The 25,193-nt window shown below is 36.7% G+C and overlaps 1 protein-coding gene across 2 annotated transcripts in view; it reads left to right on the forward strand.

Annotated features, from left to right (window-relative positions):
• The window catches only part of PGAP1 (post-GPI attachment to proteins inositol deacylase 1), a 74,081-nt gene that overhangs the window by 36,333 nt on the left and 12,555 nt on the right, over positions 1 to 25,193 (forward strand). The window contains exons 9-23 of one of the 2 annotated variants that reach the window (XM_037043713.1): positions 627 to 682; positions 2,567 to 2,650; positions 5,497 to 5,543; positions 5,919 to 5,970; positions 8,868 to 8,945; positions 10,753 to 10,828; positions 12,746 to 12,819; positions 12,914 to 12,965; positions 13,496 to 13,562; positions 13,981 to 14,089; positions 15,762 to 15,800; positions 19,102 to 19,195; positions 21,664 to 21,754; positions 22,678 to 22,875; positions 23,615 to 23,750. In XM_037043713.1, the coding sequence (XP_036899608.1) occupies positions 627 to 682; positions 2,567 to 2,650; positions 5,497 to 5,543; positions 5,919 to 5,970; positions 8,868 to 8,945; positions 10,753 to 10,828; positions 12,746 to 12,819; positions 12,914 to 12,965; positions 13,496 to 13,562; positions 13,981 to 14,089; positions 15,762 to 15,800; positions 19,102 to 19,195; positions 21,664 to 21,754; positions 22,678 to 22,875; positions 23,615 to 23,750 (1,253 nt within the window). The remainder of the gene's footprint in view (positions 1 to 626; positions 683 to 2,566; positions 2,651 to 5,496; positions 5,544 to 5,918; positions 5,971 to 8,867; positions 8,946 to 10,752; positions 10,829 to 12,745; positions 12,820 to 12,913; positions 12,966 to 13,495; positions 13,563 to 13,980; positions 14,090 to 15,761; positions 15,801 to 19,101; positions 19,196 to 21,663; positions 21,755 to 22,677; positions 22,876 to 23,614; positions 23,751 to 25,193) is intronic. The other variant, XM_037043714.1, reaches the window with a different exon arrangement.

Genomic DNA, 25,193 nt, shown 5'->3' on the forward strand with positions numbered 1-25,193 from the left:
GCGGACAAAGTCTTTGAAAATGATGCTTCAGGTACTCTAATTCTATTATATTTTATTAATTTCTCTGTGATGGTTTCTTATGAGGTTCTTGGCTAAGGAAGGGAAAAAGTAGAAAAGCAACTTGTAAGATGTTGCTGGTAAAAAAAATTTGTCCTGAAAATCATATGACAAGTAGAAAAATTTTAAAGATAAAGTTAACTGTCTCTAGCCTCCTGACAGTCACATAAAATAAATGCTATGTTATTCTTCACTTAGCTTCTCAGTATCATTCTTCAATCTTTTGGATTAACAAGCACGTCTTTTGCTGGTAAATTTTGCTTTTAAATATAATAGCTGTCATACTTTACTTAATTACTTGTTTAGAAAATGAAGTATTTACTTTCTTCTATAGATACTTTCTTAAAGACACCGAGTAGATTAAAATACTTGATGATGTGAATGCTGGTTGGTGGAAAGCATGTAGAGAACATCCCATTAGCTTTTCTATTTTAAAATAGCCAATGTTTAGGAAACCACTTCTTTTTTTACGTCCTCTTATGATTGAGAAATATTTCACCAGCACTTAAGAAAAGAAAGTGTTTAATATAAAAAATAACAGCCAAACAAATTAATTTCCTCTACCTTAGAGACATCTGTGTGGGTTCCAGTAAAAGTGTCAAAATGGACCTATGTAGCTCACAATGTAAGTATACCACCAAATGGAGTTTTTTTTTTACTTTAAAAAATTTAGTATTTATCTTTAAATGTTAAAGACTCTTTAAAAGATAACTGCATATAATTTTCACACATTAAAACAATTTAATAATAATTCCTTACTAATAAATATCTACTTGATGTTCAGTTTTCTAGTTTTACAACTGTCAAATTTTGTTGTTGTTGTTTCTTTGTTTTCTCAACTTGTTTGAATCAGGACACATTGTCCACATAGTGTTTGTTGATATGTCTCTTATTTGTCTTTTAATCTGTAGTACTTACTTAACCACCTTTTTCCCCTTTGTAGTTTATTTGTTGAAAAAAACAAGTCCTTTAAAAACGAGTCATTTGTCCTATAAAGTATCGCAGTCTTGACTTTCTGATTGCGTTACTGTGGCGTCATTCAACATATTCCATGCCTGCTGTTCCCCTGTGACTTAGTAGGTGGATCAGATGCTCCATCAGATTCACAGTTTTGTTTTTGCTAGACTGTCTCTTTTTGCGCTGTTAGCAGCTGTTGAGGAGTAACACCTAATGCCATTCATTCAGTGGGATGCAAAAATGATGATACTCTAATTTGATTGTTTCTTCTTCATTTATGAACTGGGACGCTATTTAGAAAAACTTATCTAGTAAATTTATCAGAAGTGGAGCAAATCAACCCTGGCCGGGTGATTCAGTTCATTCGAGGGTCATCCCGTACACCGAAAGGTTGTGGGTTGAACCCTTGGTCGGGCACACACCTTGGTTGAGGGTTTGATCCCAGAAGGCAACCAATATAAATGTTTCTCTTTCCCATTGATGTTTCTTTCTCTCTCTGCCCCTTCCTCTCTCTCTAAAATCAAGGAGACATATTCTGGTGTGAGTATTTTTTTAAACTGGAACAAATCATAAAGGAAAAAATGATAAGTACTTGCATCCTTGGATGGTAATATTTACTGGTTTTCAGAATAGTGGGCTGGTTCACAAACATCCTCCATTTATTACCCTAAGAGGTTTTGGGGTTTCCCCATGATATAATTATGAACTAATGTATTTAAGCATATTTGTCTATCTAAACTAAAATACTAAAATTGTTCTATCTTTGATGGTAAAGTTGATAACTAAAATTCTGTTTTTGACCAGTGTAAGCCATTTCAAAGTTAAGGTCCAGAATCTTTTGGTTTAGCTGCTCTTTAGTTGTCTTTGATAGTTGTTGTTTTTTTAACTGATTTTTTAGAGAGAGGGGGGAAGAGGATGGAGAGAGGTAAATATTGATTTGTTGTTCCACTCAGTTATGTATTCATTGGTTGGCTCTTGGATGTGCCCTGACTGGGAATTGAACCAGTAACCTTGGCATATCAGGACAATGCTCTAACCAGCTGAGCTACCCAGCCAGGGCCATGTCTTTGATAGTTTTCTCAGTGTCTAGTATAAGAAGATATATCAGCTCATTTTGTATATCTCTTGCACCAGATCTCGAATCAGCTTTTTTCTCTAAGGAAGTAGTCCAGCATTTGGGAAATGGCACCTAAAACCTGTAATCTGGGCACTAGAAATATTTATGGCTAGTGGGCTAGCATTTCTAGGCATTTTTAGTGGGCAGAGCTAAGACAGGTATTTTATTGTATCCTGATCACAAGATCAAAAACCAAATTTTAAAAAACCACATACATTTATACTGATACTTTTAAAACACATTCAGGACTACAGGGTTTGTGCCTGATCTTTCTGTCTTGTATCTGTCTCTTCTTCCCACTCTCAGAGGTATTGGTTCTCAACATCACCAGGAATAATAAAATTAAAATAATTGCTGATCGCCTTAGCTGCATTTTTAAATGATGAAATTATCCATTCTCATGATAGTTTTATTGTGTTTTTCCTCTCTTTTTAGGAATCTGAAAAATTATATTTTATATTTCCTCTTGCACACCAGAGAAAAATCCACACTCATGCCTATTGTCAGAGCACCATGCTGGTAAGATGATTGGTACATCTTATGTAAATTTAAAAGGCTGACTGTTCATTTTTCAGATTCAACTAATATTGCTAGTAAATCTCACATTTAGTTATGCACTGTTACTAAAGCTAATTAGTTGAAAAATATTTGTCTGGAACAGCATATTGATTGAAAAGTATTCATCAAAATGTTTCTGTAGCTGATAATATACCAGGATCTAAGATACCACTTAATTGGTAGATGCTACAGTTTGATAGTAACAATGCCTTTAGAAAAGATGGCTGGCAGGCATTGTGGGCTAGGTGCTAATGAATGAATACCATTTTTAGTGGTATCATCAGAGTCTCGCATCTCTCACGGAGACTAGCATCTCTCAGCCTGAAATCTGGATGGACAGTTTATCCCAAGAGAATCTGGCCCCGAGAGTGATGGCTTAATATATCCATATTTAATACTAAATTTCAAATCAAAGTATCTGTATTGAGAAAATCTTTGCCAAAGTGTAAATTATCTGTCTGGTTTATTGGAGGATTCCTTTTCTGTAATTAAGGTCCATCAGTGTTAATTAGCATAAGGTAATGTGGTGAATTTTTAAAAATCTGTTTCATTTTTATGTAGAAATTTTCTAATGCACAGAAGTAGAGGAGATGATAATGAATTCTCGTGTAACCATCACACACAGCCGGCTTTAACGGTCAATGCTCTGCCCTCCTAACCACTTATCCTTTCCTCACCTTTTTAGCCTGAAGAAGTTTCTAAAGTAAATTTCAGGCATTGTATTCTTTCACCCATAAATACTTCAACATATTTTTTCTAACAGATAAGAATTTTATACATTACCATCATGCCATCATTTCATCCAAAAATTTCTACTTATTTCTTGGTGTCTTGTGGTAGCCTGTTCATGTTCATTTTTGCTCTGCACAGTTATGTTTTAAGTTGGTTTATCTGAACCAGAATGTAAAGTACATACATTTCATTAGATTCATGGATCTTAAGTCTCTTTTATGATAGCCCCTGTTTCTATTTATTTATTCAAGAAAGGTTATGTACTCTACAAATTTCCTACACTGTGGATTTAGATGACTGTATTCTTGTATTATCTTTTTAACATTTATTTGCGTCCTTTATGTTTTCTGTACACTGGTAGTTAGATCTAGAACCTTGATTAGATTCAGAGTAATTTTGTATGGTAAAAATGTTTTATAAGTAGAGCTATGTACTTATTTTATCAGTAGGTAAATACCATCCAGTCGTCCCACTTTTAATGACGTAAGGATTGTCAGTGGACTTAGGTGGTGTCAGTGTACCTGTCCATTATGAAATTCCTAATGATTTCTCACCTAATGATTTTAGCATTCATTGAGGGCTATATATAGATATTTCTTAGGAACTATACATTTTGCGTTCTAGTAGCATTTTTTTCTTTATACTTCCTGGAGTCAGTTGGCAATTTGGGGGCCTTTTCTAAGATTTTTAATACAATTTTAATAATTAATTAGAGATATTTACTAGATATCCTGAAATTGTTGTTTTGACACCTACGTTATATCAAAATGTTGTTTTAGGGTGGGGTTCAATAACACTTTATTCAGTTCATTGAAGAATGAGTCATAATTCCGTATACACTGAAGGAGTGTGGAGTATCGTCAGTTTTCGTAATAAGGGCTAACTTTGAGGATAGGTTCCCTTATTAGCTGCAAAAACCCATTATGAAACTGGGTTGGATCTTGAGAGGCTGCTAGATTGTCTTTGCCTAGAATGTGCGTATCTTTTCTGTTGCCTTGCTTTGTAATGTCCCATTATTGTCCTGAGAAGCATAGGTGACACAGAAGTCACACAGGTATTTTGCCAGCAATGGAGAACCGGGGAAATACAATATTGTTTTTTTATATTGTTTGTTTCCTTTCTCTATTTTTTCTGTATTTCTGAAAAATGTCTTAAAATTTTATTTAAGTTTCTTGAGAGCAAAGACCATATCTGCTTGAGTTGTCCTTTTCCTTGAAGACATAATTCCTTGGCCCTGGAGTGGACTTTAAATTATAAATATTAGTTTAATTAAAGGATTTATTTTTTCATTGTCCTGTGTATATACTAAGGAAGAATTTATCTGCTGTCTCACCAGTGTTTCTCATCCTTTTATGCCCCAGTAGGATTTCAGATCTTGGAGCATTGCTCCTACTTATTTCCTGAAAAGTTGGAGCGATCTTAGGTCACAGCTCTGTTAAATGACCAGAGCTAAGTACATAATATTTTTAAAATATCATGACTATCTCTGCAATATTTCCATGCTACATTGATAAAGTCGTAACTAGCTTCAGTCTTGGGCTGTGTTTCAATCCAAACACATTCTCAGCTGCATGGAAGTTACATGCCTGGTAATCAAATAACTCAAAGGAAAACTGAAAGGCCATACTTAGATTGATTATTATTTTTAATTACTTGGCTGTGGATTTTTTTGTTTGTGTAAAAGCCTACCTCTGATGGTTCATTTTCCTGTGTTTGTTAAAATGTAGATTACTTACTGATTAAACTACAGGCATTGCCAGTCTGTGAAAGTGTGTATTAAAAAATGAGAAGTGCTTAGGTAACGTGTTGTGGAGAGACACCCATCAGGTTACTCTTTCTCATCTTGCTACTCTAGGTTACTTGCTTACCTAGTTTGTCGACATTAGACTTCTTTGCCTGCCCTTGAGCTTTTGAACTTTTAGACCATCTTGGATACATTTCTAAGTAATAAGTTGCTATTTTATGTTTCCATTGTGCCTACAGACCCTATCATACAACAGAAAAATATTGAAGATGCCTATTTCACATAATTATTTTCTGCATTATTTAGTGTACTTTGTTTTATTAACCAACAGGACACAAATAGTTGGGTTTTTGGCTGTGTAAACACCACTATTGTTTGGTAAGTCTTTTGAATCTGCTTTCCATTATTCATTTTTCTCAACATAAACACATGCATACTATACTGTCACAACTGCTTCTTACATTTTTAAGTTCATTTTGATGCTATACTAAATTAAAGTATTGATTTTAAAGTGAAAAATAAAGAAAATTAACATACCAGTAATTTTTATAAACATTGAAATAGTTGGTTGCTAGGAGAGACAGTTTTTTTGTCCCTAAAGGGATTACGTACGTGGGTAGAAAATATTGGATTAGACTTAATAGACTTCATTTCATTAAAACTGATAGCTCTGTGGGTGGTTTCTTTTTCCTCTGAAACTTATCTATAGTTTATAATACTTTAGTATGTTTGTCCTTTAATTCTATTTCGTAGCCAGCAAGGGGTTGATCTGTCATGGAGAACTGAACTGCTGCCGACAATCAAGGTGAAGTATGGCTTTAGAATTCTAATGTTTAGGTGAAAAAGTACTAGAGCCTATGGACATTTTAGAGTATGTTATTTTATTAATTCGTGTAGGTATTAAATAAATTTGAGATTTGTTCATGTTCATTTTAGAAATATTTTTCCTAGAAATGAATTCAGTGAAGAAAAACATGATTGTTTTAATTTTCAGAGGTAAAAATTAGGAAGTTAACAATGCTCTAAATAAAATGAAATCTATATGTTATGGCATCAACCAAGAGGTAGATAAATTTTTAAAATTTATTTTGAGGGTATATTTAAGGCCCTTTCATTTATATTAGAGTATACAAGGTCTGTCCAGAAGATATCCAGCCACGTGATATGAAAGATGAGAGACATTTATTGCAGAAAGTACAAAATACAAGAAACATTATCCACCTCAGTCCCCTTCAAAGTAGACATGTTAAGACCTCACACAGTTCTCCCAGTCACCGTCAGCTGCCCTGTTGTATTTTACTGAATCTCATGGACAGTCTGAAATCTCTTCCCCTTCAATGGTGATTTTAGTTTGGGGAAAAAGAAGTCACAGGGTGCCAAATCTGAGCTGCAGAGGGGCTGAGTCACCTGGGTGATTGGTTGCTTTGCCAAAAAACTCTGTAGGAGACATGATGCACGAGCAGGCGTGTTGTCCTGATGAAGCTGCTAAGCACTAGTTGCCCATAGCTGTGGCCTTCTAAATCATCCAATTAGTTTCCACACAGAAATGTTCAAGCATAATGCAAAATTTGATGTGGATTCATTGCTCTCCTTGCCCAGGCATTTTGAATGTGATGGCCACACAGTACACATGCTCACTCAGCGGTGTCTACTGCCCCCACTGACTAGTACAATGAAGTTGTCATTGTTCATGCATGTGCATTCCGGTCCACTGTCCTTGGCTGCTTTGTTACATGGATGTCACACAAACCATTCTTGTTATATTAGCAATGGCTGGACTTTTTATGGACAGACCTGGTATGTCTTTTGCAGAAAGTTGGCTGAGGAAGTTGAGGTGAAGCCCAGGAATCTAACAGACAACTCCCAGGTGAATCTCGTTAGGTGGTTAGGTGGCCACTTGCTGACAGAGAGATCCTCCCAGCTTCAGGACCTCTGCCTAGACTTGCTCACATAGGTATATCTGAAGAGCAATAAAGAAAGTTCCATGCAGAAATTTATGAATGTTTACAAATTGTTACAACATATAACTACTCCCATTCCTACGTGTACTTCCAGGGGGAAAAAGTGGATTTAAAAAACTGTATTTGGTGCCTTGGCCAGGTGGCCCAGTTGGTTGAGCATCATCCAACTGTGATGGGAGCAACCAGTTGGTATTTCTCTCTCCTTGATGTTTTCCCCCATCTCTCCTTTTTAATCTAAAATCAGCAAATATGTCCTCGGGTGAGGATTAAAAATGAAATAAGAAAGTAAAAATAAAAACTGTATTTGGTGACTTGGCTTTTCATTAAATAGACCAGTCTTCTATCTATTTATTCCTCACAATAGGAACTATAGGATCTGATCTTAATTTCGAGAAGAGAATAGATGTTCATTTGGTGAGGTACATTATTAGCTGTGTTGAGTCTTCATGTTGTTTACTGAATAAGTTTCTGGGTATGATGTTCATATGTATCATTAGCCAGCAACTCATTACTACTTGGCCTAGATCAGAATTACTTGAGATTAAGTTCCAATTTTTCCACTGTATTTGGCATCCATTCATTCATCAACTGCTGAGCCTGTGTCAGATACTACCAAAATAAACACAGAAACAGTGCTGTAACATTCAAAATGGAAAAATTGTAAAAAGAAAGACCAAATCTCACGTGACGGGGGGATCAAGACAGGGCTAGGGAACGGGACCGGGAACGAAGCAGGGAGAGGGACCGGAGAGACAACAAGCGTCACAGCAGGAGCCGGAGTTGAAGCACACCTGTGCAGGACTGGGGTGGGCGCCGCTGGCTGCGAAACCTGGGGAGAACTGCAGGTATCTGCCACCCTGCTCCTGGGTGGGGACGCAAGGCCACAGAGGGTTAGGTACAATGTCCACCACCTTGGAACTGGGGGTCTTTCACGCCATTTGCCCAGTGCTGAAGTATGTCTGCCACCTGTCCCCACATACCAAATGGAGCAGTGGCCATTTTCCTCCCATACATCCCATAACCAGTCTCTTGGGATTTAGCCCTCTCCTTTCTCGCATTTCCCATGAGGTCTGTGAGAGGGAAGAGCTAGGTTAGAGCGAGAGGTGGTTGGTCCAGAGGTGGGGAACAGCCGGGATCCCCCACCTTTCATTTTTCCTCCATACTGCTCACCACCTTTGGGTACTCACACCTCTTGGGAACAGCTGGGGCCAGGACTGGGTTACCTATGAGCTGAATCAGCATCTCCTGAGTCCCAGGGCCCCTGCAGTTCCCAGTGTCTTCTGTCCTGCGGCCTTTCCTCCTGCCCACCAGTTCCACTTTATATCCACTTTTGCTTTTTGTTCAGTTTTTATTTTTATTTATTATTAAATGATGTAGTCTATGGAAAATAATAAAAATCTGACTTAGTTTAAAAAAAAGAAAGACCAAATTTGAAAATTACATAAAATATTTACATTTAGTTTTAAACACCACTTGTTTTACATGAAGGGATACAGTTCAAGGGATACAGGGACTGTTTGGTAATCCATATTTACATAATTATTAGGGATTTGACTTTCAGCAGGATTGTTGACCTGTATTGAATTTAAAGTTTGGAATCTGTTTTTTATAACTTATTAAATAAGAAATAGTTTATAGTAATAATAGTAATAGTATTTATTTTTCTTCTAATGTGCTTTTAAGCTAGCTCTGCATAACCTAAGAAATAAAATCAGCTTTTTACTTTCATCTTTTTTTTTAGTCTGTGACGTTAAGACTTCAAGACTATCCTTTTTTGTCTCATCTTGTCGTTTATGTACCATCTGTTCATGGAAGTAAGGTAAAAATGGATTAAGGTTGTTTCCCAGATATGCTAAATATTTGTTATTTTGAGATGAATTCTTCAGCATAGGGCTTATCTAAAACAATGGCTGGTTTGGTGATCCACCTAAGATTATCTCCTCTAACTTGAACTAAGTAAAATATACTCAAGTCTTTTATTACAAATAGGAACATCAGTATTTCAAAATCTATTAATTATCAAGATCCTTTTATATGTAAGAATGCACGCCAGGAATTACAGGAGACACACAGATGAGGGAGAAACAAACCCTATTCTCAGAAAGCTATATACTGTTAGGTAGGGGAAGAGAAATATATTTGGAAACAGGAGGAAGAGTGAGAATAAAAGAGATATACTCAAAATATATGATACAAATCAGAATAGAGCAAATAAATGAAAAGTGTAAAAGGGGGTAAAATCAAGAAATGCTTTATTATGAGATGATTTTTAGTGGTTAGGATTATAAACATAGTCTAGAATGAATATTCTAGACCTGTGCTATGCAATATGGGGATCACTGGCACATGCCGCTATTTAGTTTTAAGTTAATTAAAATAGAATAAAATAAAATTAGAAATTTAGTTCCTTGATTATATTGGCAACATTCAGGATGCCAAATACTAGCATCGCAGAAAGGTGTAATGAGCAGCACTGTGCAGACAAAGAAACAGTGGGGACCAAGCATAGAACTGTGAAAGCAGGGGTTATGTTTAGAAAACAGAATAAGTAAGTATAAGAGGATGGCCACCATGAGAATAGTAATAGAAGAAAAATATGAAAAAGTAGTCCCTGGCCGTGTTGTAGGGGGCCTCGATTGGAAGATTCAGGACTCTACAGTATTCAGGAGTTAGTAGGGGACTGAAAGTTTTTTCACTACAATAGTAATGAGATCAGAACTATTTTGGAAGATGAATCTATTTAAGGTATAGGATGGATTAGAAACAGAATAGACATTTCCGAGGGGATTCTGAGAGCTTGTCCTAGGGAAGTGGGAGTAGAAATAAAAGGATGGTAACTTCTGAGAGAAGTAGTGGGGAAAGAAGAAGGTGGAAGTAAAAGAGCCCCTATTCCCCTGTCCACATTTTACTCAGAAAAAGCATCCTTCAAGACCTGGCCTAAGTGGTCCCTGTGTGCTTTTTCTGGACACCTTCAGGAACCTCTTACTTACTCCCCTGCTACTTTGTTTATAACTTCTTTGAGGAATTTATTACACCAAACTGCAATTTATTTATGTTTCTGTTGCCATCACCATACTTTGAATTCTTTCAGAGTAAGAACAAGATAAATTTTGTTCTGAAATAATTTTATACAAATAACATTAGCCATCTGTGGATGAATGACAGTATGTCTCCAAAATCCTTTTGTAGTCTAATTAGATTGTAGATACTTAATAAATGTGGGGTTTAAAAGAGTAACAAAATCATGTTTTTGTTTTGATTCTGAAAGTATATACATATATTATCTAAATCCCTAATTAATCTTGAGTTAACGTCAGCTCTCAATGCTTGCCTCTATTCCTTAATGTCCCTCTACTAAAAGCACCTAAAATTAATTACAAGAAAACTTTGTATAGATCTGTTACACAGTGACCCACTAATAATTTATTAAATTAAGTTTATTTAACAAATGTTCTTAGTTTAATGTCTGTACTTGAGGAATTCTTGCCTTTTAAATGTAGTTGGAGTGAGAGTGTGATGCATAGTACCGTCTCCAAAGTGGAAGATTTTTATTTTCCACTCAAACATCAAGATATTTCACCACAAATTTCTGCTTTTTCCTAATAAATTAGTATTTTATATTTCAGTATGCTATAGATTGTGAATTCTTTAAAAGAGAGGCAAGATCCATGCAGCTTCCTGTAACTCATCTTTTTTCCTTTGGTGAGTATTTGATTTTTGGGAATCTTAAGAATTGCTTTAACAGTGCTGATTTATTTTGCAAGGCCATTAAAACAAAGCAGACCCATGTAGCAAGAGTATTATTATGTATTTCAAATATAATTCTTAGGGTAACCATATGATGTGGTTCAGTAGTTTGATTTTTATTTAATGCTGGGCCAGCATTCACACTCCGAGAAGTGAACTTTAAAAGAAATGTTTTCGTGATCCCATGCCCTGCAGGTAGTTGTGTGTTTGGGGGTCTTCTCATGTGAATTTGTGTAAAATATGGGACTTTTTCATAAAAAGCTTCTTGTAAAGTATGTGGTTCCATCTGCCCTACGAAGGCTTCAAGATTTCTCTAAATACAATCTTTTCCTTTTTTTGTTGTTGTGGTAAAATATACATAGCTAAGTATTTTTTAAGATTTTTCATTATGAGACAGTTTTAGACTGCAGAAAGAGGACAGAGTTCGTGTATCTCCATCACTCATGTTTCTACAGTGTTGGCCTCTTAAACAATCCAGTTGTCAGAGCTGAGCAGTGAGCTGTGGTGTAATTCTGTTTACTGAACTACAGGCTTTGCTGGGTCTGTATTGGTTGTCCTGCCTGGGCGCCTTGTCGGTTCTCCTGCTGCTGTCGTCGTCCTGTCTCTTCAGCTGCCTCTGACCCTCTGCAGTTCCTCAGTCTTTCCTTGTTTTCCATAATACTTTTGAAGAGTGCTCGTCAGTTACTCTGTGGAATATCCCTCCATTTGAATTTGTCTAATGCTTTCTTACTAGTCAAGGTTATGCATTTTTGGCAAAAATATCACAGGAGTGATAGGTACTTCTCAATGTATCATATCAGAGGATGGATACGTCACTCGCTGTATCCAGTTCCTGGCGAAGTTAACCTTGGTCACTTGGTTAAGGTGGTGTCTGCCGGGTTTTTCCACTGTGAAGTTACTGTTATTGATAAGTATCTTGGGGAAAATACTTTGAAAGTAGATATCCTGTTTTCCTTCAAAATAACTCACCAATTTTAGCATGCATTGGTTCATTTAGTCTGGAGCAATTACTACTGATAGTCTGTATTTACTGCAATTCATCCTAAGGAAAAGTTGTCCCTTCTCCCTCATTGATTGATTGGTTGATTGATTGATTTTATGTCAGTAATGGACGCATGCATATTTATTTTATTCATTAAATTATAATTTAGTACTATTGGGTTCCCCCCCTTACAGTTCTTCAGTTTTGGATATTGGAATCTTTTTTGGTGGGCTCTTGTGCTATTGTATGTATTTGTGAAAAGAATTTATATTACTTGGTGGAGGAAATGTCCTTTAGGATTTTTATCCCTTCCCTGCCCTTTTTTGGTAGAAGAATTCTCAGAATGATACAGAAATGACAACTCTGTATCACCTAGCTCATTAAAGATCGCAAGCTTACAAAGAGATCTACCAAGAAAGCATACCTTTTTGAAATTGGAAACATGTACTTGATTTTTTAAAACACATACATGTGGCCATGGCAGGGTGCTCAGCTGATTAGGGCGCTATCCCAGTACACCAAAAGGTTGCAGGTTCGATCCCTGGTCAGGACACATACCTAGATTGTGGGCTCCCCAGCTGGGTTTGCATAAGGAGGCAACTGATGTTTCTCTCTCTCTCTCGCCTGCTTCCTCTCTCTCTAAAATTAATAAACATATTCTTGTATGATGGTTAAAAAACTACATGTGGTTGAAAGGCAGTATAAATGTTTCATCTAGTTTATTAGAGAAGGATTGGATTTTTAGGGGTTCATTCTTTCATGTTAGAAATCAGGACCTATAAATATTTTTAATGTTAAAAATATGTTGGTATTTTTTATTATGGCTTAAGCAGTTGGTGCTTTTTTAATTCTTTGGTATTCTAAGCAGTGCAGTCCTTTTAATTTAACAGGATTGTCTTCAAGGACAGTGATATTAAAAACAAAAGGCCTGTTCTATAATATAGAGCTTCTGAACTTTGGACAGGTAATTATCCTGACTATAACAAGGATTTAATTTTACTTTACTGTTTAGTTAAACAAACAAATAAACTTCTGTTTTTGTGATCAAACTCTATTAGATATACCAAGGTTTTACAATCAACGTAGAAAGCAAGTGCGCAGCAGTCAAAAGTAAGTGTATTTTCCGAAAAAATATAATGGTTTTGTCAATACATGGTTTTATAATGGTTGAGTCTGTAGAAATTTCTATAATATTTATGCTTCTATATATTTTATGTGAAATAAATTTTGATGTTACAGTACAAAAGCTGTTTATATTTCCACAGATATAACAAATTTAACATAGACCCTTTCTTAATAGTAATAAGCATCTTTATCTGTTTTAGTTTAAATATCCACATTTTAAAAATACCATATATCTTGCTGTCTTATTATAGTAGTAATTCTGATTTAGCTGTTTAATGTTTTTGCAGTTTCCTAGTACTTCCCATATGCTCTATCTTTCGTAAGTTTTATTAAACACTATTACTCAATAATTTTCTATACTTATTATGTAATATAACTCTTACTGATTGTTATGAAATGAGTAATTATATAATTAGGTATTATAGTGGCTTATATAACATTTAAGTGACATATCACATAGATTTCTTTGTGCTAAGAGAGGTTAGTAATACATGTTTTTCTCTGTGTTTTCCCAGACGAAATAACTAGTATCTATAAACTTCAGATTCCATGGTCTTACGAAGATTCACTAACCATTGCACAGTAAGTACCTGAAAAAATTTACCTTGACCTTTTGTGCTTTTGAATAATACAGAGTCTACTTAGTTTATTTAAATCATAGTGGAGTTATTAAATCCTCTTACTAAAATGTAGGTATCCTTTCTGTAGCATTGTACCCATAAGGTAATAATAATATATAATATTCTTACTTAAATGATATGGAATTTAAGCCTTCATTGCTTGAAACATGTACCTGCCCCACCTTGCCCCCCAGTTCCATGTCCCAGAGGGAGCCTCCGCTCAGACACCTGCGATGTACCCAGAAGTGGCCGCCCGCAGTGATGTGTTTGACACCGAGCTTCCTCTGCTCTGTCCTGTTGTTTTGTGCCAAGCGTTGACTTGGCCTTTGTTATTTAACAGCATTTCGTATTTGAGAATTGATATCTAAGTTACTTTTCAGGGTTCCATCTTCAACAGAAATTCCTCTGAAACTTCATGTTGCTCAACCAGATAATTACAGCTATGTAGCCTTGTTAAAAATGTACACGTCCTCAGACTGTCAGTATGAGGTAAGCTGCATGCCTGCTTAGTCTTTAAGATTTAGTTATAGACTAAACTAGAAGTATATTTTTATATTAGCTTCAGCTATATGGTGATGTGGAAGGCAATAAATATTAGATAGAAATAGACATTTATAAAAAAGAGAGAAGTAGACATTTGTGTTACTTAAGGATTCTCCATTTTACCTATTAGCACCACTTCAGTATTTTCTTATCTGGACCACTGAAAGTGTACATCTTGATAAGTAATAGAAAATAAAATGAAAATTGAGACTGAAGTGTAACTTTTTCAGTTTGGAAACCAAAAGTCCAGAATCCTTTATAAATTGAAGAACATCATGAAATCAGATTATGTGGCTTAAACTCATTAATCAATATGATATATATTGCTTCTAACTCTACTAGATAAGCTTAAGGATCATCTCTCCTTTTCACTAATTATATTAGGCTCTGCTAGTCATTATTATGTGCAACTCAGTGCCTATTGTGTTTGTGCTAATATCAGGTGATTTCTTTGTGCTAAGAGAGGGAATTGGAACTGGAGACTAACATTTTATTAAGTCGAGGATTCATGAACTCCAGGAGTCCCTCCCTGTATTAGAAATGCCAGGTTCTAAGGATTCCAGATTTAAGTGGTTGAAATACACTTTTGTGGAGACATCACAAGCTTCTGGTTTATGTGAAATATCTTGTTTCTACTCAACTGCTTTAAACCAAGCTTAAATATTTGGATTCTTTATTAGAACTAACTTTCTTAGGGTAAACTAAATTGCTAGGTCTAATGAGTAGAATTTTGCCTACAACCAGGTTTCAGTTGGACCAGTATTATTAGTTATTGTAGAGTTCATGGAATTTGTAATGCTTTGTTATCTTCCTGTTTCTAACATTGAAGGATTACAAGGAAATAGTGGTTTTTAACTTGTACCTCCATATTTTATAGAGATAGTATGAATTGTGTTAATAACTTGTCTCCAAATATGCATGCTCTCAAAGTGTTCGTGTTTTTACAAATACTTCATATTTCCAAAAAGTTTTTCTTGGCAAAATGTAATCATTTTATAACCTGCCTGTGAAAGGTTTCCTTTTCTCAGACTTCCTAACATCAAAAAAAGTATATTTATGCTAGAGATAATTAATGATGAATATCTGTTTAAAATATTGTTTTGGCTTAGATTTTACTAAATGTGCTATTGTTCATGGTCTTATATCATTTGAAACCCGTTTTTATAAAGTTCACTCAGAAGTGGTTTAGCGTAACTCTCTTCAGTGCTATACAATTTTAGGTTTGAGACTTTAAAGTATTAATTGTATAATAGGTTGATTAATTTGTGCCTAATTTTTCTGCAAACATGTATAGCTTCTGGACTCACCCACTTAATAAATTTCTTTAGTTTGCATCATCTGGCAATGAGATAACTCTGGGTGATTAAATATTGTGGTTAGTAAAGGATTGTCCTATGTACCATAGCACTCATTCAGTTGTCAAAGAATTGGAATATGGGGAAATATACTGAACAGTAAAATTAAGCTTGATACAAATTAAATGTTGACGATTCAGAGGATTCTTTTGAGATCTGGAGTGCCTATAGGTTTATTAGTATGAAAAGGTTAATGATTAATAAAATGTGAATCTGAGCAGTTTTGGGGAAGATAACCTTTTTTAATGATTGTTTTAAACCAGGTGACAATTAGGACTTCCCTTTCACAAATACTTGGACAGGTAAGAGAGATTCCTATTTGATTTTTTTATCACCTTGTGATAGCATACTGTAAGACGGGGTGGCAAGCTTTTTCTGTCAAGGGCCAGACAACAAGTATCTGTGACCTCACATGGCCTCGTGCGGCTGCAGCTGCTGCAGCTGCTGCTTTCTCCCTTTTTCTTCCAGTTTCCACTCAAATAGGATCTAAAAACTATGCAGAGGCGCACAGGCCGTGCTTGGCCACCCTGGCTCTAAGGGGATGCTGTCAGGTTTGATTCTTCCTAGGAATGAGAGCTGATTCCTGATGCTCAAACAAATTAGTATTCTTGGCTAAATGAATGTCATGTTAAGATTTGATGTTGTTCATATATATAGTTCATAGTTTGTTGAATAACATCTGTAGACTCTCATGTAAATGAACATTTTTAAAGGACTTTTAATTTTCTGCATGCTCAGTTTATAAAAGGTAAAAGTATATTCAATAAATATGTTGAAAAACAGTTTAAATTTATTTGAAGAGTATCCTATAATTCATAGGTAAATAGTATTACAAAAATAACTTATCAAGTTGTATAACTGCTATATTATTCAACATCATTATAATTTGCAGAATTGTACAACCAGAACATATTGTAGGTAATGTGATTAGTCAGAGAAAGTATGCAGTTTTAAAATTCACTAAAATTTTTATTGTGCCTTTTATTACTTTCACTTTATTTATTTCTTGTGTTTTTCAATCCAGCATAGCAGAATATTTTCAGTTTAAGTCATTTGATTTTATAATTATAATAAAACTTACAAATCAAAATTAAATTAGAAACTTTTAAATTTGCATTATCTCCTTTGATTCTCACAATAACCTAATGAGAACTACATTGTGATTATTAAATTTACGAGCGTTTGAACATTATAAGTTAATATGTAAGAATTTTGTGCTACATTAGAAAGAAAAGATTAGTGTTACTGTGAGTGGCAAAATAGCATCATGGAGAGTTATAATAAAAAGGTAAGGGATTGATTATTAAGAAAAATTATCTCTTAGAATACAGGGAGAGTCCTCTTGGTTTGCTTTTGTTTTAGGTGTGGTTGTTAATAACTGTGAATTTGCTGTCCTTCCACTGTTCATATTTCTCATCTTCTTTTTCTTAGATAAGTCCCCTTAGCATTTCATATAATAAGGGCTTGGTGATGATGAACTCCTTGAACTTGATCTTATCTGAGAAGCACTTTATCTGTCCTTCCATTCTAAATGAAAGCTTTACTGGATGGAGCAATCTTGGCTGTAGATCTTTGGATTTCATGACTTGGAATACTTCTTTCCAGCCCCTTCTTGCCTGCAAGGTCTCTTTTGAGAAATCCGCTGACAGTCTGATGAGTACTCCTTTGTAGGTGACTGTCCCCTTATCTCTTGCTGCTTCTAGGATTCTCTCCTTCATTTTAATCTTGGCTAATGTAATGATGATGTGCCTTGGTGTATTCCTTCTTGGGTCCAAGTTCTTTGGGACCCTCTGAGCTTACTGGATTTCCTGGAAGTCTATTTTCTTTGCCAGATTGGGGAAGTTCTCCTTTATTATTTGTTCAAATAAGGTTTCCACTCGTGGCTGTTTCTTTCCCCCTTCTGGTACCCCTATAATTCCAATGTTGGAACGTTTAAAGATGTCCTGGAGGTTCCTAAGCCTCCCCTCATTTGTTTGAATTCTCATTTCTTCATTCTTTTCTGGTGGGATGTTTTGTTCTTCCTTCTGGTCCATTCCATTGATTTGAGTCCCCGTTTCCTTTCCATCACTATTGGTTTCCTGTGCATCTCCCTTCATTTCAATTAGTTTAGCCTTCATATGTTCCTCTAATTTGTGACTATAATCAACCAGTTCTGTGAGGATCCTGATAAACAGTGTCTTGATCTGTGCTTCTGAGAGCCTGGCAATCTCTTGGTAGCTTAGAGTTATCAGCTCTGGAACTTCGAGTTCTTCTTGCGCTATCTTTTGGCCTGTTTGTGCCTATTACGTAGCAGGATTGGAGCCCTAGGTGTTCCCCAGAGCAGGGCAACTCAGTCGCTGGGTTGTGATGCTGTATGTGGGGGTGGGGCCAAAGAGGAGCAATGGCGTCCCTCTGCCGCCTCCCGCCGAGGCCCCCACAGGTGCCACAGCTGCCACCGGCACCAGAGCCTGCACATTTTGTCCCACTGCACGCGAGTGTGCCACCACCGTCAGCCCTCCACTACTGGGTTCACCCCCTGGGGCCTGCGTGTTCCGTCTCACTGTGCGCGAATGTGCGACCATGGTCAGTCTGCCCCACACCCCGACTGGGTCCGGGCTACTTGCGCGCCTAGGTCGGGGGATCTGTCCTGCCCGACCCTGCTCCGCTGCTGGCTCCGCCTCTCTTACCGTCCTGGTTGAACGGTTCATTGTTGTCGGACTTCCGTATAATTCAATTTTCTGTTCTTTGGCTGTGTCTTTGTTCTCCAAACCTTTGTTGTAGTCAAACTTGGTTGTGGGAGAAGGCACAGTGTTTCCACCTATGCCTCCATCTTGGCGGAAGTCCTGCTGTCCTATTTTTAGTACGTCCGAAAGGCACGTTACTGTACTTGGTAGTGTGGGCTGAGGATGTAACGTTCTCTCTTCCATCATTCTGGCACCTCATAATTCAGGTTAGTGACAAGAAAAGTCTGCCTTGGTGTTCTGTGGTCAAGCATAAATTATATGCACATCAAAAAAGAACACATTAAAATTCTTGTTTAGATATGGAAAGTTTTCAAGACAGCGAGGATGTATCATAGGATCAGAGGTGGGTACTTTAAAAATGTCAAAGAATTTGTGGTAATTGAATTAAGTCCTTCTCAAATTATTGAAAAGATTTAAGATATTCTTCATGTTCGTTTGCAAATTTTGCTTGAGGGCAGTAGGAAAATAAATTGAAGATATATGTATAATATATCTTACTTGTCTTTGTCTGTAAAATAGGGATAAGAACTACCTCAAAGGGTTTTTGGGAGGAGAGCATGAGACAATGCATATACAATGTTTAATAACATGCTGGAACATAGTAAATGCTCAATAAACATGCCTTATTAAAAAGTTGGTAGCAGTTTCTACTCTATAAATTCTCCTTATTATGCCTTTAATGAAAAATTCAGGTACCGTGTTTCTAATATGCTATATATTATTAACGTTTATTTTCCTTAGAGTTTTGATACCCATTTCTGGAAATACCTTTGTGGCCATGTCATGAAAGAATGAAGAACATTTTTATTTCATGTGAATATACATTTATTTTATCAACATGAATATTCAGAAGTTGTCTGTTGACTTGCCTTTTTTCTAGGTAGTTAGATTTCATGGTGGAGCTCTTCCTGCTTACATTGTAGCTAACATCCTTCTTGCTTATGGAGGACAGTTATACTCTCTTTTCTCAGCAGGTAAGAATGTTATTCCTCCCTCCCTCCCCTCCCTCAGTGCTTCATTACTATTCTTTATCTTTCAAGTGGCTAAGGAAGATACATGAACTTCTTGAAAATTTACAATTCATGTCTCTCAGGTTTACGAGAATTTGATATCATCTGAGTTTTTATTTTCTTTTTGTTGTTGTTGTTCAATTACAGTTGTCCCCATTTTTCCCTAAGAAAATGTCTTACTTATTTTCCCCATTTTATACCCTTGTGACTGAAGTTTCTTTCCTCCATTCTGAGGACCTCTTAGTATGCAGAGGCTTATTGACAGGGGTCTTGTTCTCTATTTTATTCCTAGTGCCTAATATAGTGCCAAGTACATAGTAGGCATTCATTGTAGTATTTGAGTTATATCAACTGTATTAATTAAGTCCTGGCACACTGGATGGAATAATTGAGCATTTAACAAGGGTACCTACTATATGGTGTAGGGTAACAAGAAATGATAAAGTACCAGATTAACAGCAGAGCCATCTGATATTGTAGATACCAGGGCAACGGAGAGAGCAAGCCTGGAGGGCCATAGGAGAGGATGGCATTACTGCAGCTGCTGCCTTGGGCACAGGGGCTCTGCAGCCACTTGCAGCCTGTGTCTCACCTGGAGAAAGGTGGGCAATAAGCACACTGACCTTATTTCCATCCATTCTCCTGTCTGCCAGTGCCGCTCATTCTCTGAACCGAACTAGAAGCCAGTCTGTAGAAGTCAGCAGCCCCCCAAAGTTCAGAGCAAAATAGAGTGAAGAGTGAATCTGGAGGGGAAATATGGAATATATATTGAATAGGACATTGGACAAGCCCTCCACAGAAAATAGCAATTAGAATAGTTTCGGGGGAGGCTCAGCTTTGTAAGGTCCTGACAAACTTGTGTTTGGACAGTGGTCAAGGGAAGCAAGACATAGGAAGAGAGAATGGGGCCAAAAACATATAAAAGCAGTCCAAAAATATCCACTATTTCCATTTGCCAAGTCCTTCCACAGCTACTCATTCCTTCAGTGACTTTTACAATTCCCAGTCTCCCTTTGGTGCTCGTCCTAACCTGGCTTAATTTATATTCCAGGAAGAAACAAGCAACTTTCAGTGAGCTCTGGCAGATCCAGTCTTTTAATTAAGAGATTATTTGGCAATATGACATCACCATACTTGAATACAAAATTTTTGAATTTTATATGCGTATATCTAGATAGGTCACAGAGACCCCAGGGACATATGACACGGGTTTGATGTAGAGTATGGGATACTTAAGTATGGGATCATGTCTCAAAGCACTGAAGTCATTCTGAACCAAGGATGTCTGTCTGTCAAAAACTGTCATGGGTCATACTCACTAGAATGACTATAAATAAAAAGAGAGATAATCACAAGTGTTAATGAGGGTGTGGAGAAATTGGAACGTTCATACACTGCTGGTGGGAATGTGAAATGGTGTAGCTGCTTTGGGAAGGAGATGGCAGTTTCTTAAATGGTTAAACAGAGTTACCAGATGACTCAGGAACTCCTAGGTATGTACACAGGAGGTGTGAAAACGTACACCCACACTAAACTTACACACATGTTCACAGGAGCACTATTCTTAATGGCCAAAAAGTGGAACAGCCCATTAGCTGTTGAATGGATAAACAGAATGTGCTGATACGTGTTACCACGTGGCTGAATCTTGGAAGCAAGCTAAGTGAAAGGAGCCATTCACAAAGGACCACATAGTGTATGGTTCCATTTACACAGAGTGCTCAGAGATAGGCCGGTCTGCAGAGAAAGAAACCTAGATTACTGGTTGCTTTGGAATTGGGGGTCAGGGGGGCCATGGATGTAACAGGGAACGGAGTTTCTTTTGGGAGGAATAAAAGTGTTCTAAGACTAATTGTGGTGATGGTTGTGTGATGAATATACTAAAAACCACTGAATGGCACACACTTTACATGGATGAATTGTGTGGTACGAATGAGAATTATATCCAGTAAAGTTTTTAAAAATCACCTCTGGAGCTTTGTGAAAATACAGATGATAAAATCCCAGACTTGGCTTCCAGAATTTGTTTCACAAATGACAGAATGTGTACTCTTGAATGAGAACCATTGAATTACAGTAATTTTTAATGTTTTGTTGTGTTTTTTATTACCAGTTATCCCCTTTATGCGCCCCTTCCCCTAGCAGTCACTGCAGTGTTGTCCACGTCCGTGAGTCCTTTTCACCCCATCCCCCCCCCCCAGTCATTTCCCCGAGCTGTCAGTCTGCCCTCTGTCTGTGGGTCTGTCTCTGTTTTGCTTGTTAGTTCAGTTTGTTCGTTAGATTTCGTCTTTTGAGGAGCATCTCTGTGATAGTGATGAAGACCCTGCCTTCTCTGACATGAAATATGTTGCTCTTCCAGACAGTTCTGGATATATGTCTCATCCTTTATTACTGTGAATTAATTACTACATACAATTTTTTTAAATCACCAGGTCATTGCTTAGAATATGCTACTATGTTGGATAAAGAAGCCAAACCATACAAAGTTGATCCTTTTGTAATTATGATTAAGTTTTTATTGGGGTAAGTTTTATTACCTATCATAACTATTTTAATGGTGTATTGTATATAAAACATTATTTTTTTCTTCATAATGGAATATAAGTTTTCATACAAATATGGCAATCGACCTATTTGTATTGTATTGTCTATTTACATTTTTTTAAATACAAAAATGACTTAAATATATTATTTTCAAGTGATTGTATTGTGGTTTTTTCAACTTACGACTAACTAAATGTAGCAATGTACCCATGGGAAACCAGACCAAAATTGAATGCATATTATTAAATGGGATTTTATTAAATGGGATTTTTCTCTTAGACAAAGGCCTGATAAGTATATCAACATTTACTTTAATAGTATAATCATTTCAAAAGTGATTACTGAACTGATATAGATCAACCTAAACTTAGACAATAGACATAACAGCCCTTTAACCTTGGCAGAGGGGTGTATGTGGCCCGTGATCTTTGACCATCTCGGCCCAGGCCGTGCTGCGGCTGCTCCAGGACACTGATGAGGCCCTGCCCCCAGTCACTGTCTCTTGTACAGAGTGCATCTTCGATTCCTCTGCCCTACTTAGCTGTCCATTCTCAATTTATACAAAGTTGGTTCTTGCTTAAGAGCCCTTGCTTAGGTATTTTTTTCTTCTGTCATTAAAACTAGCTATTGGTTTCCTAAACTTAAAAAAAAGACCGTTTATTACTTGGTTACAGGGAGCAACAGAGAGCAGCGAAGCTGCATTGCAGTGTAGGACTCGGGTCCTGGACAACCAGTGACTCACTGGGGAGAGAAATGACTCAAAATCTGTTTTAGTATAATTACAAAATAAGCATCATGGTACTTTGGGGACTCAAATGAATGGTCATACACCTCAGATATTAAATCTTCGAATGTCAGTTGATTTTCTTTTGCTTCTATTCTGTATTTTCTTCTGTCCACAGACATAAGTGGTTTAAAGAATTGTGGGATGTTTTCTTGTTACCAGAATTAGATGCCATCTTTCTAACTAGTCAGAGCATGTGTTTCCCCCTCGTGTCCCTGATTCTCTTCCTGTTTGGAACGTGCACCGCCCACTGGGGTGGCCTGCTGTCCTCTGCGTCGGTGAGACTGCTCTCCTCCGCGTGGCTCGCTTTGAAAAGGTAACGGAGGAGTGACGGAAAGCTTTCTCCTTGCTCTTAATTAGGAAAAAATTATATTCTGATGAGGAACCTTAAAATTAACTTGCTTTCGCTAGACTAATTTCTAAGGAAAGATTTGTAACTAGCAAAATGTGGATTAGTGTTGAAAGTTACGTCATTGTCAAAGATAATCATTTATTGCAGATTAAATACCACATTTGACCTACGAAAAAAATTAGGCAGATTATCCAAGTGTTTTTAAATGTCACTGTTACAAAGACATAATTTGAAGTTACTGGCACGCTTTTCTGGAAAGCCGCTGATCTCGCGTCCTTTGCCACTGCTCCTCACCCCGCCTGTCAATGTGATTCACGTCACAGAAGGGATTGTGCTGTGATACTTCTCCTTCCCCTGAGGGTGTGAGTGATCTTGAGACTTTAAGAAATATCACACTTTTTTCCCCTCAAGATCAGAAGTGTATGGCACAGAGCCTATAAATAGCTTTAGCAACGTTGTTTTCATTCTTAATACAAAAGTCAGCCATAGTATACCTAAATGAAAGAGGAGCTACCGCCATATACGACAGAATTTACAATCAAATATGTGTCACCTCTTGCCTTTCTTAAAAAGTATCTTACTGTTAACTTCGTGGTATTTGCCTATAAGTAAGCAGGAAAGCCTGGCGAGTACTGATTATTGTTTTCCTCTTATATGTGACCGTATAAATAACTATTAATAGTGTTTTTTCTTGTTTTTCCAGGCCCTCAGAACTTCCTAAAGATATCAAGATCATGTCATCAGACGTAACCATTTTGACCATTGTTTTGATCATAGTTAGTTGGGCAACTTGCGGAGCATTGGCCATACTTCTCACTTATCTTTACTATGTGATTAAGGTATGTCAGCCCGCTGCAGTCAGAATGCCTGGGCTGTGTGTGTATCAAGGCAGGCGTGGAATTTTGTGTAGGTGTTGGTAACAGAAATTTCTAATGACCACTGCAGTAATCTTATTTTATATACCAGGTTTAATTTAAGGGTAAAGGTTTTTTTAAACATCTTAGTTATTTAAAATATGTAGTTAACTATAAAACTGAAATTATTAATCTGAGTTGGGATAGTTTGTTTAAAAAAGGTTGGGGGGAGACATACTGTTTCAAATTGCTTCCTGCTCTTACAAGTTACATTAACTAATTAAAAACCATTTTAGTAGAGCAATTTTTATTCACACCTCCCTTTGAACAGAGATTATAAACAAAACAAAAAGTTATGTCAGTAGGATCAAGCTATCAGTTATGCTGAAATAATGTAAAATGTTACATATGTTGCTTAAGAATCAGAGGACGACAAAAAATAATTAGGCTGATCATCTTACTGGGGAGGTAAAAAACACTTCCCAGGAAGCTGATAGCTTTGCAAGAAAATATAGGACATACACTGCATTCTGACCACATTAGTCTATGTAGAGACACAGTGGACACCAGAATGGATAATATTTTTCTTTCTTTTCTAAACAAAGATTTATTCAGATGCCTCTGGGTTTGAAAGAGCCTTTTTGTCTAAAATATTCCAGTAGTTATGTTTGCAAATGCTGTATTTAATGAAGAGGTCAAATGGCATAATTTAGACCAAATTAATGGTTTGGGAACCTGAAGTATCCTGGTTTTTTCCCCCTTTTTCCTGCCTCTCTTTTGGGGCAGGAAAATAATAATTGCAAAATAATCAACCAAATAATTGCAACATGTTGGGTTGGCCAAAAAGTTAAAAATTTTTCCCCCATAAAATGGCTCGGGTAGCACTTAGTTGTCTTTGATTTCATTCAGAACAATTTTGTTAGACTGTATTGTGACAGCTGTCATATCAGTGTGCATTTAAAAAAATTTATCAGAAATTGGGGAATTTTTGTGTAGCCATTTTAATACAGAAGATGGAAGAAAATAAGCAACATGTTTGCCGTATTATCCTTTATTATTTCAAGAAAGTTAAAAACACAACTGAAACACACAAAAAATTGTGCAGTGTGTGGAGAAGGTGCTGTGACTGATAGAACATGTCAAAAATGGTTTGCAAAGTTTCTTGATAATACTAACATTTTGACCAAATAATTCTTTGCTTTGGAGCTGTCTTATGCATTGGAAGATGTTTAGCAGCATCCCTGGCCTCTACCCATGAGAGGCCAATAGCAGGAGATAGCCAATTTACTCAAAATATCCAAGTCAAAATAATTTCTGGTGGCCCTGGCTGGTGTAGTAGCTCAGTGGATTGAGCACTGGCCTGAGAACCAAAGGGTCACAGGTTTGATTCCCAGCCAGGGCACATGCTGGGGTTGTGGGCCAGGTCCC

The sequence above is a fragment of the Sturnira hondurensis genome, unplaced genomic scaffold, assembly GCF_014824575.4.
Source record: "Sturnira hondurensis isolate 20B ecotype Veracruz unplaced genomic scaffold, ASM1482457v3 Scaffold0004136, whole genome shotgun sequence".
Taxonomy (NCBI): domain Eukaryota; kingdom Metazoa; phylum Chordata; class Mammalia; order Chiroptera; family Phyllostomidae; genus Sturnira; species Sturnira hondurensis.